General features: G+C 42.7%; 1 protein-coding gene across 2 annotated transcripts in view; it reads left to right on the top strand.

The window, feature by feature from the left end:
- MTHFD1 (methylenetetrahydrofolate dehydrogenase, cyclohydrolase and formyltetrahydrofolate synthetase 1) overlaps window positions 1-18064 on the top strand; it is a 73726-nt gene that overhangs the window by 35071 nt on the left and 20591 nt on the right. For both annotated transcript variants that reach the window (XM_003797401.3, XM_012809873.2), the window contains exons 9-20: window positions 2770-2897; window positions 3394-3491; window positions 3682-3855; window positions 5049-5185; window positions 6779-6825; window positions 7532-7639; window positions 7788-7862; window positions 12964-13066; window positions 15057-15133; window positions 16261-16401; window positions 17222-17290; window positions 17543-17654. In XM_003797401.3, coding sequence (XP_003797449.1) covers window positions 2770-2897; window positions 3394-3491; window positions 3682-3855; window positions 5049-5185; window positions 6779-6825; window positions 7532-7639; window positions 7788-7862; window positions 12964-13066; window positions 15057-15133; window positions 16261-16401; window positions 17222-17290; window positions 17543-17654 — 1269 coding nt within the window. The remainder of the gene's footprint in view (window positions 1-2769; window positions 2898-3393; window positions 3492-3681; window positions 3856-5048; window positions 5186-6778; window positions 6826-7531; window positions 7640-7787; window positions 7863-12963; window positions 13067-15056; window positions 15134-16260; window positions 16402-17221; window positions 17291-17542; window positions 17655-18064) is intronic.

Here is an 18064-nt window from a genome sequence, read left to right as displayed (position 1 = left end):
TTTTTTTGGTAGAGACAGAGTCTCAATCTATCACCCTAGGTAGAGTGCCATGGTGACACACAGCTCACAGCAACCTCCAATTCCTGGGCTTAGGCGATTCTCTTGCCTCAGCCTTCTGAGTAACTGGGACCACAGGCGACCACCACGACACCCAGCTGTTTCCCTGTTGCAGTTTGGCTGGGGCCAGATTTAAACCCTTGGTATATGGGGCTGGTGTCCTACCCACTGAGCCATAGGCGCTGCCCCCAAAAGAATATTTTTTTAAGGTTTTTGGGGAGAGCAGAAAGTATTGGCCAGAGAATGTAAAAATATTCTTCCTGCTTGGCTTACAAAAGGAAGCGAGGTGTGGAGGCTCACGCCTGTAATCTTAACACTCTGGGAGGCCAAGGCTGATGGATTGCTTGAGCTCAGGAGTTCAAAACCAGCCTGAGCCAGAGGGAGACCCTCTCTCTAACACTGGTGGGCACCTGTAGTCCCAGCTAGTCAGGAGGCTGAGGCAAGAGGATCGCTTAAGCCTAAGTTTGAGGTTGATGTGAGCTATAATGCTATAGCACTCTACCCAGGATGACCAAAAGAAGAAGAAGAAGGGTTAAAAAGAGAGAATGGATTCCTTACTGTACCCCAGTTCAGTCTCTACCCCTCCAGTAGAGTGGCCTCCGTACTGGCCTCTGTTATTAGTGGTCCCCAAATTAAGTGTGAAGGAGTCAAGGTTCAGGTGGATCTTAAGTTGAATTTTGTACATGTAATTTCCTAACAGAAGAGAAATTCTAGGGTTGGGGGTATATGACCAAAAATTGTTTGCTGGTTACCGAAACCATATCCTTCAGTTGAGCAATGGTTGCTTTCTCCACCCTCCACCCTGTCCATGAATACTAGATGCTCTCAGTGGGCAGGCATGTCAGTCCTGAGAGCATCTGGCCTGAGAGCAAAACTGAGTTCAGCCAGTGCAGCGTTCAGTTGTCTAGTGACTGATGTGTATCTCTAAGGGGGAGAAAGGAAAACACAGAAAGATGCAAGGGGTAATTTTAAGACTACTTTGGTGTTAGACCATTGAGACCTGCACAAAGGGCAAACCCTTAACTTTGTTTCCTTGGCATTTTGAAACAATGTTAGGGGTTAGGAGGGGAAATGTTCTGCCATCGTTTGCTGCTTCATAATCTCTTAGCAACTGAAATTATCCCACCAAGTTGTGTTCACCAGGTCCTTCTAGTACATACAAAAAATACCTGACGGCTCTAAGTAAGATGGAAAAGAAACTCTTGTATTTGGAGATTGCTTTTTCAAGTTCAAGAACATGCATGCTTTTTCATCTGCTTCTCAGCAAGCTTGTGAGATAGACAGTGTTAATCCTTCTTTGCATTTTTGGGACTTCAGCTGAATATGGAGCCCACAGGAATTGAGGAACTAGCAGCACTGAGCTCTTATTTCTGGCTTCTGACTCCCTCCCACCCCCAAGCGTCTTCTCTGAGTTGTGGAGAGCCATCAGAGAAAAGTAGTGATGTGGTGGAGTCTACCAGCTTCTGCCTTGGGAGCCTTATTGCTTCCAGGCTAGGCCTGTCCCACAGCCTCTCCTGGGAGTGCACTGTGGCCAAGTGTAGGATGTTCTTTGTTCAATGATGCAATGATGCATCATTGGGTTTTGTTCTCTTGAATAGCTGTTCTTTGCTGGTAAGATTTGTAGTTGTTCTTGCATCCTTTCAAGGGGAGCGTAATTACATTCTTTGCTTTTAGGGTGCATTTAAGTAGCTGCTCCTCTTTGGAATTGGATGTTGAATTGTTCCTCCAGCTCACACATGGAGCTTGTAAAATGCTGGCAGTTGCTGTAGAAACGTCTCTGGCAGCTGTGACATAGTCAGAGCTTTGTGCACACAAAAAATTCCTTTGTGGGCCTGGGCAAATTAACATTTTAAAAGGTGCTTATTATATGCTGAAGAGCTGGTTTTAAGAACAAAAAAACAGTTTTATTTGCCACCTGAGGGATTATGAAAGGATTCTCTAGTTTCTGAAAAACCACTTTAGCATCTTGTGCATTTTTGCAGGTAAAATAATTTTGTCCCTAGGCAAGATTGGGACAAACTTGCCATCCTCACCCATGGGTTTTTTGTTTTTTTTTTTTTGAGACAGAGTCTCGCTTTGTCACCCTTGGTAGAGTTCGGCGCCTGTAGCTCAGTGGCTAGAGCGCCTGCCAAACAATGACAACACATCCCCTGCTATCATGCAGTATACTGTCCCACCAGACTCCTTACTCCCTGCACAGCCAGGTCTATGCTCATCATTTTCTGACAAAATTGTTCTGCCTTTCATGTTCAAGATTTCAAAGAATGGCACCTTCTCCAGACTTTCAATAACCCAAAGTGGGACCCCCCCCAAAGTCACCCAGCCCTGACATCTGATCAGTCACCAGGTCCTTGCTGACCTTACCTCCAAATCTTGGCATCGTAGCTCACAGCAAACTCAAACTCTTAGGCTTCAGCAGTTATCTTGCTTCAGCCTCCCAAGTAGTAGCTGGGATGACAGGCGCCCGCCACAATGTCTGGCTGTTTTTTTTGTTGTAGTTGTCATTGTTTGGCAGCTCTGGGCCGTGGCTGGTGCCCTAGCCACTGAACTACAGACGCCGAACCCTTGCCCATAGCTTTTAAGTGAAGTAGGCACGATAGCCTGATGGTCCCAACACTCCCTAAATTCTACTGGGTTTTTGGAACAAACTGTCATAGTTGATCACCAGGATTGCAACTGAGACTTGGCTTTGAACTTTTTCTTCTTGACCAGATGATACAAAACCAAATGGGAAAAGGGTTGTGGGCGATGTGGCTTACAGCGAGGCCAGAGAGAGGGCAGGCTTCATCACTCCCGTTCCTGGCGGCGTGGGGCCCATGACGGTTGCGATGCTGATGCAGGTACCCCCCTGTGAATAAACGTTTGTGTAATAGTTCTGTGAACTATGAATTCTGCTAGAATTTCACTGCTTTTCTCTCCCCAAGGAGAAATGTCATTAAGTTAAGTTTAGGTGTGAATTTGTTGAAGAAAGAAAGGGAGTGAAAGACCAGGGCATAGTATTGGTCACATTCATAGAGAAAAGTAGGGGAGGAGCAATTCTAATTCTCCTGGGAATATAATAACTTCAAAAAAAAAAAAAAAAGTCCACAGACACTGTCTCGGCTAGGTCTGTTTTGGTTTGCTTGCCCTTTATAAGGCACACCAGCTGATACGGGCCAGGCAAGCAGCCCCAGTGCAGTTCTCGTGCCTGCAGACTCATGCTGGTAATAATGCATGTTAACAGTGGGTTCACCGGGCAGATCCTATCTTGTGATCAAACTGGAATGACCTAGGGTTTGAAAGAGGGAATTTAAAGTAACCAACTCTTCTAAGTTCCATTTATGACATTTTGTTTAGAGCACAGTAGAGAGTGCAATGCGTTCCCTAGAGAAATTTAGACCGGGAAAGTGGAGGATTCAGTACAACAAACTTGACCTCAGGACACCTGTTCCAAGGTAATAATAAGATTTTGCTGATTTAAAACATTGTGCATTGTTGGTTTTTAGCTGACGGATGATACAGATACATGTGTGTTCCTTCTGAAAGCACCATCAGTGGTTGGGTGAGGGTGTGGTGTCGTTATTAGTGGGGAATTAATTAAGTTCAATAAATAAAGATTGATGCCTATTTTCTGTGTTTTTAAAGTGATATTGAGATATCACGATCTTGCAAACCAAAGCCCATTGGTAAGCTGGCTCGAGAAATTGGGCTGTTGTCTGAAGAGGTGGAATTGTATGGTGAGACAAAGGCCAAAGTTCTGCTGTCAGCACTAGAACGCCTGAAACACCAGCCGGATGGGAAATACGTGGTGGTGACTGGGTATGGTTTCACTCATTTGCCAACTGAATTGTAATATTAATTCTGATTATTATAAGGCATTGTGCATGCACTTAGCACATTTATTCAGAGATGCCTTTAATTTGATTTTAGCATTTTCACACATGTTTTATCTAATTTGATCCTTACTGCGATGCTGTGAAGTAGGTATAATCATTCAGAGATGAGAAAATTGATCAGGTTTATCCATTTAGTAGGCGGTACAGTTTAGTCTTAAAACCTGGTCTATAGATGAAATCACTGTTTTTCTGGTTAACTCAAAATTCATTAATTCAGTAGATTTACTAAGTATTTATTTTTATCTCTGGGCTTAGTTACACGTATAATGGCTTTTTTTTTCTTCTTTCTCTTGAGACAGTGTCTCAGTTTGTTGCCCAGTCTAGAGGGCCATGGCATCAGCTTAGCTTACAGCAATGTCACATTTCTGGGCTCAAGTGATCCTCCTGCCTCAGCCTCCCAAGTAGCTGGGACTACAGGTGCCTGCATTAACACCCAGCTAGTTTTTTTATTTTTTGTGGAGTCAGGGTCTGGCTCTTGCTTGGATTGGTCTCTAAACTCCTGAGTTCAGGCAATCCATCCTCCTCTACCTCCTAGAATGCTAGGATTACAGGCGTGAGCCACCATGCCCAGCCATAACAGCAATTTTTTTGAGACTATAATTTGAAAAATTAAAATTATAGTAATGTCTGTCTATAAGGTAAAGTACACTTGCTCCTTACAGCAAAATTTAAAGTATAGCATTCTTTTTTTTTTTTAAGAAACAGAGTCTCACTTTATCCCCCACGGTAGAGTGCCATGGCAGCATCACACAGCTCACAGCAACTTCCGACTCCTGGGCTTAAGTGATTCTCTTGCTTCAGCCTCCCAAGTCAGCCTCCCAAGTAGCTGGGACCCAGCTATTTTTTTTGTTGCAGTTTGGCAGGGCCAGGTTTGAACCCGCCACCCTCGGTATATGGGGCTGGCGCCCTACCCACTGAGCCACAGGCGCTGCCCAGCAGTCCTTTTTTTAAAGGTTTTTGGAAATTATATCTAGACTCTTAGAAAATCTCTTTCAGGGTTTTTGTGTGTCTTCTTATTAGATTAAGAGCCATTCTCTACATCTTCTAGGTATGACTTAGTGACTAAGATAAACTTAATTTTGTAATTAAATCTCCTTTTTTGCTTTTGTCTTGAAGAATAACCCCAACGCCCCTGGGAGAAGGGAAAAGCACAACCACAATTGGGCTGGTGGAAGCCCTGGGCGCCCATCTTTTCCAGAATGTCTTTGCGTGTGTGCGACAGCCTTCTCAGGGCCCCACCTTTGGAATAAAAGGTAGTAGTGTGTCCATACCTGAGTGGCCTGAGGACACCTCCCTCTCCTTCAGTCCTCCCAGACCCACATGTTCCATGAATGCTTCGGGGGTCTTTAACTCATTAGACACCAGGAATGTCCTCCTCACACCTCTGGTGCTCATTGGATCCCCAACTCCTGCTGTCACTGTTTGACACTGCACAAGGGTTCTCAGGGATGGGTAATGTGTCGCTGGAGGTGCTTTTATTTGATCCTAATAGTTGACTCTCGTAGTACCAGTGAGAGTTATCATAGCTACTAATCATCATGCTGACACTCTGGGGACAAAGACAAACCCCACAGATGTTTCACCTGTGGGGAATAACCCTTATTGAGTATGGTATTCGCTTTGTGTTGGGTAAACAGTTTACACACACTGTTTTATCCTTCAATGTGAAATAGTATTATCAACATTTACAACAGCAGTAACTGGAGCTTCCCAGGTGATTTGCTCAAAGGCACCATTATGACCTACCAGGCACCTCCCACCCCAGTGTCTATTTTAAGCTCTAAACCACTACCATTAACAGTGTTTTTTTCTGATTGGTTGAAAACATGACATCAGTAATCATACTTTATCTTCAGCTTCTGATTGCTGCAGAACTGCAAACATGTTCTCTTAATTAAAATTATTTTTATTAATTATAATAGGTCTTAGAGTTAGCTTTCTCTGCTTTATGACAGGGAATCACATTCTGCTTATCCTAGTAATTACTGCAGATGTCGACGCAGGTTACACCTTCAACCTTCTGCCTATTTTATAAGTGTGCCAACTCGCTTCTGTTTTTGAGCCAGTCTTAACGACCTATCTTTGCTCTGCTTATTAAACCCATTATTCTCCTCTTGCCCTTATTGCAAATTGCCTCATTGCGCAGTCTCTCTGCCTCACAAAACCAAAATCAGTATCTCAAATTTATATATATTTCACTGACATTTTGACTGGCTTTTGAGTAATACAAGTTGAACATCCCAAATCCAGAAATCTGAAATCCAAGATGCTCCAAAATCTGAAACTTGAGTGCCAGTGTGATGCTGAAAGGAAGTGCTCACTGGAACATTTCAGAGTTTGGATTCTGGATTTGTGATGCTCAACCAGCACACTGCAAATGGTCTAAAATCTGCAGACCAAAAACGTTTCTGTCCCAGGCATTTTGGGTAAGGAATACTCCAAATGTGCCGGCAGGAATTTGGCTGTTTTATGTTTCCTATTGGAAGATTTGTAGTTTCTGTGTTGGATGTATTTTAAATATATCTTTTTTAAAAGGCAGAGTAGCTTCGTGAGAGCAGGGAATTGAGTGGTTTGCCTTTATTTAACTGTCAGCTAGGTCTCTTAACAAATAACCTGTTTCTATAGATAATGAGTAGGCATGTGTGTGTTCATGGTTTTGTCATTTACACTTAGATTTCAATTGAGAGACTATTAAACATTAGAAAAGCCCCTAATCAAAACTGTCCAAATAATCATAAAAAGTAAATAATATGCTTAGTAGTTTTATAAAAATCGATTTGCTTTTTGTTGGATTCTAAGTTGTGGAGGTGTTTACTTACCATGATCCCCCCTCCGTTGACCCGTAGGTGGTGCTGCAGGAGGTGGCTACTCCCAGGTTGTTCCTATGGAAGAGGTAAAGTATTCCAGGATTTGGCTGAATCAGACCCTCCAGAGGCTAACCTTTTCTATAAAGCTCTTAGTGGACAAAAGACTTGTTTCTCAATAGAAGCAGCGTGTAAGGCAGCGGTTCTCAACCTGTGGGTTGCGACCCACAGGAACTGTATTAAAGGGTCGCAGGATTAGGAAGGTTGAGAACCATTGGTATAAAGGGAAAACATCTCAATGTGCAGACTCGTGACAGCTTGGCTTCAAAGTCTGGCTTTTAGTGGAGATAACCATTTGATGCGAATGATCAGTTGGAGCAGGGTATTGGGAGGCACTGACACCCAGTGAACGTAGTGTACTAACTACAGAAGTGGGAACAATGTGTATACATAGAGATGGCGCTGTGCCATGTACCCCTTGTTCACTGCTTACAGGATATGGGTGTGTAACAGCATTCCAGTGTTGCTGTTGATCCCAGTGGTGTGGCATTTGTGGTCTCTGAACATGTCATTTAGGGAGAAATATACATTGTGAGTGTGCAAGAAGTTGCTTCTGAGGACAGATGGTCAGTTATTTATGATTTCAGGAGCTCCTTGTATTGGGTGTTTGTCCACTAGCCCAGCTGGCATCAATATTTCATTGGCTGTAAAATAGAGAGATTTGGTTGTAATAAAATGAAAGTGGAAAAGATTAAGAGCTGCTGGGAAACCAGTGTGACTTCGGTTCTTTTATAGTTTAATCTCCATCTCACCGGTGACATCCACGCCATCACTGCAGCTAACAACCTCGTTGCTGCAGCCATCGATGCCCGAATTTTCCATGAACTGACTCAAACTGACAAGGTAGGGTGCCAAGTCCCATGAACCCCAAGAATCCTTTTGAAAGAGCTGAAGCATCCAAATTAGAGTTGGCCTGTTGGGTGCTGAGGGTGCAGGTAGCAAGGCAGTGGGGTTGCTCTCATTCAAAAGCCCTTTCCTCCTTTCCTTTAAGGCTCTCTTTAATCGTTTGGTGCCATCAGTAAATGGAGTGAGGAAGTTCTCCGATATTCAAATCCGAAGGTTAAGGGTAAGTATTCTTCATTTTTTATGTTGTGTGAAATTTGGTCATTGTTTAGGAAGCCAAGGGCTCCTTAGAGTAGCCTATTTGGGATCAAGTTACGTCAGTCATCATATTTCTCAAGGTCATGACATACATAGCAAGGGTTGGTGGCAGATGTTATTCCTCATTTATTTATAAATTGGAAGCATCTAGGCCTGGGATCAATAGAGCACTGACAGCCTGCCTGCAGCTGAGAAGAAAAATGGCATTTCCTTTGTAATGTGGATAAGAGTCATGGTGCCATCATGGCAGCTCAGCAGCTTCTGGGATTCGGATCATTGGAACCTTCAGCAAGTTTGTCAAACGACTTCCCTCTCAGTTTGCTTATCCATAAAATGAGGGTGAAAATACTTGCCTTGCCCTGCATAGATAAAGGTTTCTGTTAAACAGTTAAAAGAGTGGTGATTTCTATGTTTTATTTGAATGTCTACAGCAGGTATAAAGTCATTAAGTATATACTACACCTCCTGATCCAGAAATTCCACACCTAGATATTTACCCAAGAGAAATGAAAACTTGTATCTACACAAAAGCCTGTACATGAATGCTTTTAGCAACTCTGTTAATAATCTCCCCAAACTGGGAATTGTGAATGGATAAACAGTATATGGTACATCCATATAGTACAAAGAAATGAGCTATTTATTGGATAAATTTCAAAGGCATTAAGCTAAATGAAAGAAACTAGTCTCAAAAGGCAGCATTCAGCGTGCTTCCATTTATATGACATTCTCAGTATGGTGAGACTATGGTGATGGAGAACACATCAGTGGGTGCCAAGGGTCATGTGTCAAAGAAGGGTATGACTGTAAAGTCATAGCACAAGGGAGCTTTATTTTTTATTATTTTTTTAAATTGGTGAACAGATTTATTATTATTTTTTTTTTTGGTTGCACTTATCATTGTTATTTAGCAGGCCTGGGCTAGGTTCGAACCCACCAGCTTTGGTGCATGTGGCTGGTGCCATAACCACTGTGCTACAGGTGCTGAGCCACAAGGGAGCTTTAAAAATAAAATTCAGAGGCTTGGTGCCTGTGGCTCAAATGGCTAAGACGCCAGCCACGTACACCCAAGGTGGCAGGTTCGAATCACCAAACAACAATGACAGCTGCAACCAAAAAATAGCCGGGTGTTGTGGTGGGCACCTGTGGTCCCAGCTACTTAGGAGGCTGAGGCAGGAGACTCGCTTGAGCCCAGGAGTTGGAGGTTGCTGTGAGCTGTGATGCCAGGGCATTCTACCAAGGGGGACAGCTTGAGGCTCTGTCTCAAAAATAAAAAAAAGTTCAAAAATAAACTTATGTATGACTTTACTGAATAAGGAAAGAAATTTTATATCTATGTTCTTTTAGACAACATGGCACATATAAGCATTCAATAAATGGTATGTGCCGTTTATTGAACAACAATGTTCTACTCTGTTTTTAATTTTTTGCGATTTTATGTTTTGATGCTAAAAGAATATACACAGAGCTTCCCTTGACCCGGATGCATTCCGTTGACATATTTTACTCTACTTTATAGTTGTCCCTACTTATATATATGTATTTTTTGTGGACCAGTGGGAACTATTAAGCAGTTTGATGTTCGTGACTTTATTTTGTTTTCACCCCCCTCACCCCAAATCCTGTGTAAATGCTAAATCAGCTGTTCCTCTTTGTTACATAGTGGTGTGTTCTGCAGGGCAGCAAGGTACCATGGAGTCACCTGGGTAGAGTACTCTGGTGTCGTAGCTCAGAACAACTTCAATCTCTAAGGCTCAAGAGATCCTCCTGCCTCAGCCTGCCCAGTAGCTGGGACTACAGCCAGCTACAACACCCATCTAGTTTTTCTATTTTTAGTAGAGATGGGGTCTCTCTTCTTCAGGCTGGTCTCAAAGGCTTGACCTCAAGGAATCCACCAGCTTTGCCCTCCCAGAGTGCTGGGATCACAAGTGTGAGCCACCTTGCCCTGTCTGGCAACTTCTACTATTACCTTTGCTAAGGGAACGTTATGTAGGGGAGGGGCTGGACTAAATAATCCTTTAGGCTCGGCGCCTATAGCTCAACCGGCTAAGGCGCCAGCCACGTACACCTAAGGTGGCGGGTTCGAATCCCCAGCCTGGACCCGCCAAACAACAATGACGGCTGCAACCAAAAAATAGCCGGGCGTTGTGGCGGGCGCCTGTGGTCCCAGCTACTTGGGAGGCAGAGGCAAGAGACTCGCTTGAGCCCAGGAGTTGGAGGTTGCTGTGAGCTGTAATGCCACGGCACTCTACCCAGGGGGACAGCTTGAGGCTCTGTCTCAAAAAAAAAAAAAAAAGAAAAAGAAAAACAAAATAAATAATCCTTTAAAAAACTCTAGCTTCCTGGGGTACAATGGCTCACATCTGTAATCCTAGCACTCTGGGAGGCTGAGATAGGTATATTGCTGGAGCTGAGGAGTTCAAGACCAGCCTAAGCAAGAGCAAGACCCTGTCTCTAAAAATAGAAAAACTAGCTAGGCATTGTGGCAGATGCCTGTAGTTCCAGCTACTTGAGAGGTTGAGGTGAAAGGATCGCTGGAGCCCAAGAGTTTGAGGTTGCTGTGAGCTGTAATGTAACAGCACTCTACACAGGGGGCAGAGTGAGATTCTGTCTTTAAAAAAAAAAAAAACAACCCTCTAGGATTCTTAGTCAAGAGATTCACCCATTGGGCAGCACCTGTGGCTCAGAGGGTAGGGCCCATATACCAAGGGTGGCGGATTTGAACTGGCCCCAGACAAACTACAATAAGAAATAGGGTTGTGACGGGCACCTATATCCCAGCTACTTGGGAGGTTGAAGCAGGGGAATTGCCTGAGCATAGGAGTTGGAGGTTGCTGTGGGCTATGACGCCACGGCACTCTACCGAGGGCGATAAAGTAAGACTCTGTATCTTAAAAAAAAAGAGATTCACCCAACCTTAGGACCCCCTGCAGGGTTAGAACTGGAACTTATACTCCTGTTCCAGTGTCCCAGGCATCCTCTGTCACACTGCGTTATTACAACCTGCCTGGTGATGCTCAGGCAAGAACAGGTCATCAACAGCAGATTCTTAGCATAGCAACCTAAGGATTTTGCTGGCTTGTATAAACAGTATCTTATTCTAGGTTTGCAGAACTATTTGACAAGTCTGGGTGGTTTCTGTGGCTCATTGGGTTGGGCACCGGCTCCATATACCAAGGGTGGCAGCTTCAAACCCCACCCCGGCTAAACTGCAACAAAAAATAGCCGAGTGTTGTGGTGGGCACCTATAATCCCAGCTACTCGGAGGCTGAGGCAAGAGAATTGCTTAAACCCAAGAGCTGGAGGTTGCTGTGAGCTGTGACGCTACGGCACTCTACCAAGGGCAATAAAGTGAGACTCTGTCTCTTAAAAAAACAAAAAGACAAGCCTGGGAGTAACAAGCTCTAGAAACACATCTGAAGTTCAAAATAGGCCTCATGGCAGGCTCGGTAACTCACACCTGTAATCCTAGCACTCTGGGAGGCCAAGGCGGATGGATTGCTTGAGCTCATGAATTCAAGACCAGCCTGAGCAAGAGTGAGACCCTGTCTCTAAAAAAAATATATAGCTGGGCACTGTGGCAGGCACTGGTAGTCCCAGCTACTTGGGAGGCTGACACAAGAGAATCGCTAAAGCCCAAGAGCTGGAGGTTGCTGTGAGCTGTGATGCCACCGCACTCTACCGAGGGCAACAAAGTGAAACTCTGTCTCAAAAAAACAAAAAACTAAAAACAAAGCAGGTCTTTATGATACAGGAAAGGAACTATGGGAAGAGTAGGGTTTGTGGGCCTGCTCCCAGCTACCATGAATTAGAAGAAAAGCGCAATACATTTTGTAAGCATTTTCCATTTCAGGATGTGACCTAGAAATACGTAAAATTTCTAGATTCTGTAAGAAGGAAAATAATAAAAGGTTTTTTTTGCTTTTTGGAACATTAAGAAGTCAGGGAACAGTAAGTAGTTGATGCTATGTAAAAAGCATGTAAAAGTGATATACATTGATTTTATTTTTATTTTATTTATTTATTTATTGCAGTTTTTGGCTGGGACTGGGTTTGAACCTGCCACCCCTGGTGAGTGGGGCCAGCACTCTACTCCTTGAGCCCCAGGCGCCACCCTACATTGATTTTAATATATATTTCTGCCCTTTCTAAAATTTCATTTGCATTGGTTTCTCAGTTATAGGAAAAACTTATTGGAAAAACTTTGTATATATGGTTCAACATATTTGGGTTTGGTAAAGTAGGAAGTGTGTATGTATATGTGTTACAACTCTCAGAGACCACTATGATTATTTGGGTCTAGGTTTAAGGAAAGGCCTCTGTGCTTGGTCAGAGGGACAAGCGCATTCTTAATGCCTTTGAATATGTGTGAGTAGTGTGAAAGTTGCAAATGCCAGAATGAGATCACTTTTATCAGACCCAGACAGAATAGGCCTGGGAAGGCAGGAGGGAGAGGAGGTTCTTGCTAACATGTGTGAGATAAGAACTGTTTCCAAGGACTTTCTAAAACTCCACAGGAAATCCCTTCGTGTCCTTCACCCATTTTCTGCTTCGCATGACTTGCATACTTCACATGTATGTGTTTGTTTCATGACAAAGTGAAATGTCACCAGACATTCTTCAGAACTGTAGTAATTCAGATAAGATGCTCTGGAAAGGACACTTACCCTGTAATGGCATCTCCACCAATGAACTGATGACAGTTCTGGGTTTGAGCCTCTGAAACCAATGAACTCTGTTTCCAGGCAGCTTATGTGAACCTCTGCCTTGATCTAGATACACTTGTAGCATCCTCACTAATAATCTTCATTTCTCATTTATGAGTAAACTCAACATATTTGAAGATAATTTTTTCTAGTGTTACCCTCCCCCAGGTCAACAGTATGAAATAATCCCCGAGTTCAGCCAAAGAGATCACACTTCACACTCTTCCCTTCTGAGATCAGGATGGTTTGCATTTCCTAGAGTGGATCCTATCTTAAGATAGGGCATCAAAAAATATTTTTTAATATGCTTATACTTGTTTGTTTTGTCTTATTTTATGTTTTAATTTTCCTGCCCTTCAGAGACTCGGTATTGAAAAGACTGACCCTACCACACTGACAGATGAAGAGATAAGCAGATTTGCAAGATTGGATATTGATCCAGAAACCATAACTTGGCAAAGAGGTACCAGAACAGTATACAAGCCCCCCTTTTCTTGTTACATTGCACATCTCACACTCTCCAGTAGACTTGTTAAAACGTGACATCCAGAAGCTTGCGTGTTGGTATTTTTATGGTTAAGGCATAGCTATAATCAAATTTCCCTTGGTTATATTGGTTGAAGATTTTGCTGGCTATTCCATGTTGATTGAAATGAGGGTGGTTTCAAGGAAGTTCGTGAATAGATCAAAAATAACATTTTACAAGTTTCATTTTATGCAAAAAGTTTTGGGGTGTTATGAAATAGAGAAATTATGTTTAATCACTTGAATCATGTGTGACCTTTATTCTCAGAGTGCTTGTCTGGCATAAGTGACTCAATTTTTCCTGTAATTCTCTAGCTTGTCTAGTCACTTTTAATCTCATTTTGTTAAGTTCTCTTGTAAGAAATTAGGTAGTCTTGAGGGTTTAAATTCTTAACATGTTAGTATAATAAGTGAGTAGCCTGGTGTCACTGCCAGGTATTACTTTATGTACAACTAGTGTGGCTTAGAATTTTATTTTATACCAACAGTGCCTCCTTGTATATCACTGCTGAGGAGGCATTTTCATTTAGTCATGCAGAATGCAGTAAAGGTCAATTTATTATTATTTTTTATTTTTTTGAGATAGTCTCACTATGTCGCCCTCAGTAGAGTTCTGTGGTGTCACAGCTTACAGCAACCTCAAACTCTTGGGCACCCAGTGGGTGCTCACAGGGTGTACTGCAGTTAACTCAGTTCTGATCCTGCATGTCTGGGGCAGGCCTCATGGGCAGACCCGCAACACTCCCCCGACTTCAGATACAGATTGGAAGTCTGGGCTGTCATGTGTGCTTCTGATCAATTGGATATAAATTGCAGGTTCCTACAACCCCCTCCTCAGGTTCAGTCATTTGCTGGAATGGCTCACAGAACTCAGGGAGACATTTTACTTATGTTTATGATTTATTATAAAGGACACAACTCAGTAGCTGCTAGATGAAAGAAACACATAGGACGCATCTCTCTCCCGGCAACTTGGTGTGTTTACCACCCTGGGAGCTCACCAAATCTTGCTGTTTAAGAGTTTTTATAGAACTTCATCTCCATCTCCTAATCCCCTACTTGGAGGTTGGTGGGTAGGTGGGACTGAACATTTCAAACCTCTAATCCAATCTTTTGGGAGACCAGGCCCCTCTTGAGGCTACCTAGGGGACCAATCCTAGCATAAGCTATAAGCTCAGGTGTGATCAAAAGGTGTGTATTAAGAATAACAAGACACTTCTATCACCCTTGAAATTCCAGGAGTTCTATGAGCTTTGTGCCAGGAACCCAGGACAAAGAGAGAATGTATTACCTATTATATTACAAACAAAAAGAAAAATTGGAAATATACTTAAATGTTAGCAGTGGTCAGTCCTGGGAGGCGGGATTAGGATTGATTAGTTGGTCAGCTGGTTGATCTTTGCCACATTTCCCCAGTTTATGCAATTGGATAAATATTCTGTTATCAGAATAGAAATTATTTCTCCTAAGTGTGTTAAAGGAAAGACCAGGCCTGTTACCCAGTGTATTTCAAAAGGCATTTGTACTCACTGTGAGGTTACGGCTTCGATGTTTCTCAGGCGGGTGGAAGGTCAGTGAATCATCATCCTACAAAACAACAACACAAACCTTAGGCTTTTGGAAAAATGTGGGCTACTTTGTTTTTCTTGTAATATGGAGCATGCTTTAAAATAGATTCCAGATTTTTAGTTAATTGTTAGAATTCTCTAGATGGAATAAGACCAAGCCGCTCCATATTCCTTTGCTTTAAAAATAATTCCTGTACATTTGGTTTGTGTTACATTTCTTAACTTTAACCTATATTCTAGTTTTGCCATTGTTTTTGAAATAAAGTATTAATAGAGAATGGTTATTTTAGGCTCGTTGCTACTGCTTCCAAGTTCATGGTCCTTTCACTAAAAGTTGTTCTGGGTCTTGCCCTTCTGTAGTGTTGGATACCAACGATAGATTCCTGAGGAAGATCACAATTGGACAGGCTCCCACGGAGAAAGGGCACACACGGACGGTAACTATTTGTTCCTTTCCAAGTAAATTAGTTGGTGTGAATTAGATCTTTCTGCTTCTGTCCTCCTCCATCCTCTTCCCTACGATTGATACCACCAGGCGTTGTTCTGCCTTCTCCCTTTTAAAATGGAAGTGAGTAGGTGTGGTATTGAGCCCTCCTGACAGCTTCTGCAATAAATCGCATGTGTCACCTGTGTGTTTTTCCCTCAGTATTTTTTCCTGGAGGTGGAGAGTCCCAAGTGAATATCCTTGCATATGAATTGAAAATTGCTGTTTGTGGCTATTTTGTGTGTGTGTAGCTATTTTGCAGTGTGTCTCCTCGGTGTGAGAGTTTCCCTGTGTTCTTTGCTGGTATGTTAGGGAAATGATAAGCACAGGATTATAAGCTTCCTTCACAGGGATCAAACAATAGTTTATTGGTTCTACTAGAACATTTGTTTTTTAAAATTTCATGGTGGTATGACCCTGTAGTGCCAACTACTCTGGAGTCTAAGGCAGGAGGATTGAGCCCAGGAGTTCGAGTGCAGCCTAGGCAATATAGTGAGACCTTGTCTCTAAGAAAAAGGGAAGAAAATTAATTGAGAGTCTCTGTGAGTCTGCTGTGATTCTGAGAGTTCCCTCATAAAAATAATCAAAGGTGGCTCGATGCCCATAGCTCAACAGTTAGGGTACTGGCCACCAGAACTGGTGGGTTTGAACCCGGCCCCAGCCTGCTAAACAATGACAACTACAACAATAATAAAAAAAAATAGCTGGGCATTGTGGCGGGTGCCTGTAGTCTCAACTACTTGGAGGCTGAGGCAAGAGAATCACTTAAGCCCAAAAGTTTGAGGTTGCTGTGAGCTGTGACACCATAGCACTCTATGGAGGGCAACATAGTGAGACTCTGTCTCAAAGAAAAACAAATAATAATCAAAGATTATTTTTTATTTTACTATTCAAGATCTTGGAATAATTCATTGTAAATTTTTGCTATAAGACAATTAGTTTCAGCAAGTAGTATTCTGTTATTCCATCTTTTTAAGCTGTTTGTTTAAGCCTTATATGCAGAAAAGCATCCCTTTGTAATCCCTTCATGATTCTGGTTGAACACAAAGTTTTTGCTATTCTGTCTTTTCCCTCCCACAGGCCCAGTTTGATATTTCTGTAGCCAGTGAAATCATGGCTGTCCTGGCTCTCACCAGTTCTCTAGAAGACATGAGAGAGAGACTGGGAAAAATGGTGGTGGCATCCAGCAAAAAAGGGGAGCCCATCAGTACTGAAGATCTGGTGTGTACACAGGCAGGCCAGGATGATGACTCATGCGTCTGTTGTCCTAGGGTCCTATAGTGGTTACTGATAACAGAAGTTATGCTCTACTTAAAATGTTACAATTAACCCATTGGTTCAGTCTGATTTTGCTAATTGTAAGATAATTGTGAAACTTGTAAAAAGTAATTGAGAGTGAGTATGGTGGTATAATCCAGAAACACACTGCAAGTTCTGGGTGATGTGAGTAACATCTTCATCTGTGCATTATTTCCAAGAACAGGTGTGTGATACCAATTTGCAGAGAACATCGGAGAACCATTGCTTTATCTTGCTATGTTACCAGTTTGTTCAGCTACAGTTGGATGGCTTGTTTAAGAGGGATCTGACTGTTTAAGAGTTGGTATTGAATTACTGGGTTATATTTCAGTTTCAGCCTTGGGAAATACATATTAAATTTGGTTTGTAGCCATTTCTTCTCATATACTAAAGCTACATATAAGTTAGTACTTTAGGAGTTAGCAGTTCTATGCTCTAAATTAGTCTAAAATGGATTTTCCACATGAGCTAGCTCAGAGCTTGATCAAGATACTTGTTTCCAGAGTTACATGTTTTTCTAGAAATTACATGTGAATGTTGTTTTCATTCTATCTCTTCCCCGTGCTTAAAATAGCTGGTAACTTCATAGTATATCTAGGGGAAAAAAAGGATGGTTCAGTTCAGGTAAAAGTACTAATTGGTCTAAGATGGTCAAAAAGGAAAGACCTAGTATGTTGAATGTTGGTTCAGAGGTTTCCTTTTTGGCTGGTAGGAGATGACACTTTGTGTATTTGTTTCCTAGGGCGTAAGTGGTGCGTTGACAGTGCTGATGAAGGATGCCATCAAGCCTAATCTCATGCAGACGTTAGAGGTGAGCAGAGCGGCAGTAAGCACACTGCTCCTGGGCTGCCAGAGGCCTTCTCCATCTGCCCATCTCCTTTCTGTTCTTTCCCACAGTTGTGAGTAGAGCATTATTGAAATAAAAGAGATGGCTTTGTATTGATATTTTCCCTCTGGGAGGTCTCTTTTGTTTGGATTCCAACTAAATTCCATACCCTTGGCTGTGATATCCTATTCTTAAGTGGGACTGGCAGCTTCACTCATGGTGTCCTGGTTTCTACAGGGCACCCCAGTGTTCGTCCATGCCGGCCCATTTGCCAACATTGCACATGGGAATTCCTCTATCGTTGCAGACCGGATTGCACTCAAGCTTGTAGGCCCAGAAGGGTTTGTAGGTGAGTAGTTTGGCAAAGTCAGTGAATAGACGGTATACTTCTCATTTTTTGAGGTTGATTCTCACTGTTACCTGGTTTAGTGGGCCATGGCATCAGCCTAACTTAACAGCAACCTCACACTCCTGGTTTCAGGGGATACTCCTACCTGAGCTTCCTGAGTAGCTGGGACTACAGGCACCTCCTACAACATCCAGCTGAGTTTTTTCTATTTTTAGTTAGACAGGGTTTCACTCTTGCTCAGGCTAGTCTTGAACCCTGAACTCAAGGGATCCTCATGCCTCAGCCTCTCAAAGTGCTAGGATTACAGGTGTGAGCCACTCTCCTGGCCTATTATATATTTCTTTTAACATCAGGGGAACTGGGCTCGGCGCCTATGGCTCAACCGGCTAAGGCGCCAGCCACATACACCT

Source organism: Otolemur garnettii, unplaced genomic scaffold, assembly GCF_000181295.1.
Source record: "Otolemur garnettii isolate 467f Iridium unplaced genomic scaffold, OtoGar3 scaffold00115, whole genome shotgun sequence".
NCBI classification, from domain to species: Eukaryota; Metazoa; Chordata; class Mammalia; order Primates; family Galagidae; genus Otolemur; species Otolemur garnettii.
The sequence above is the reverse complement of the archived record's forward strand: the minus strand, read 5'-3'. Positions and strand labels throughout refer to the sequence as shown.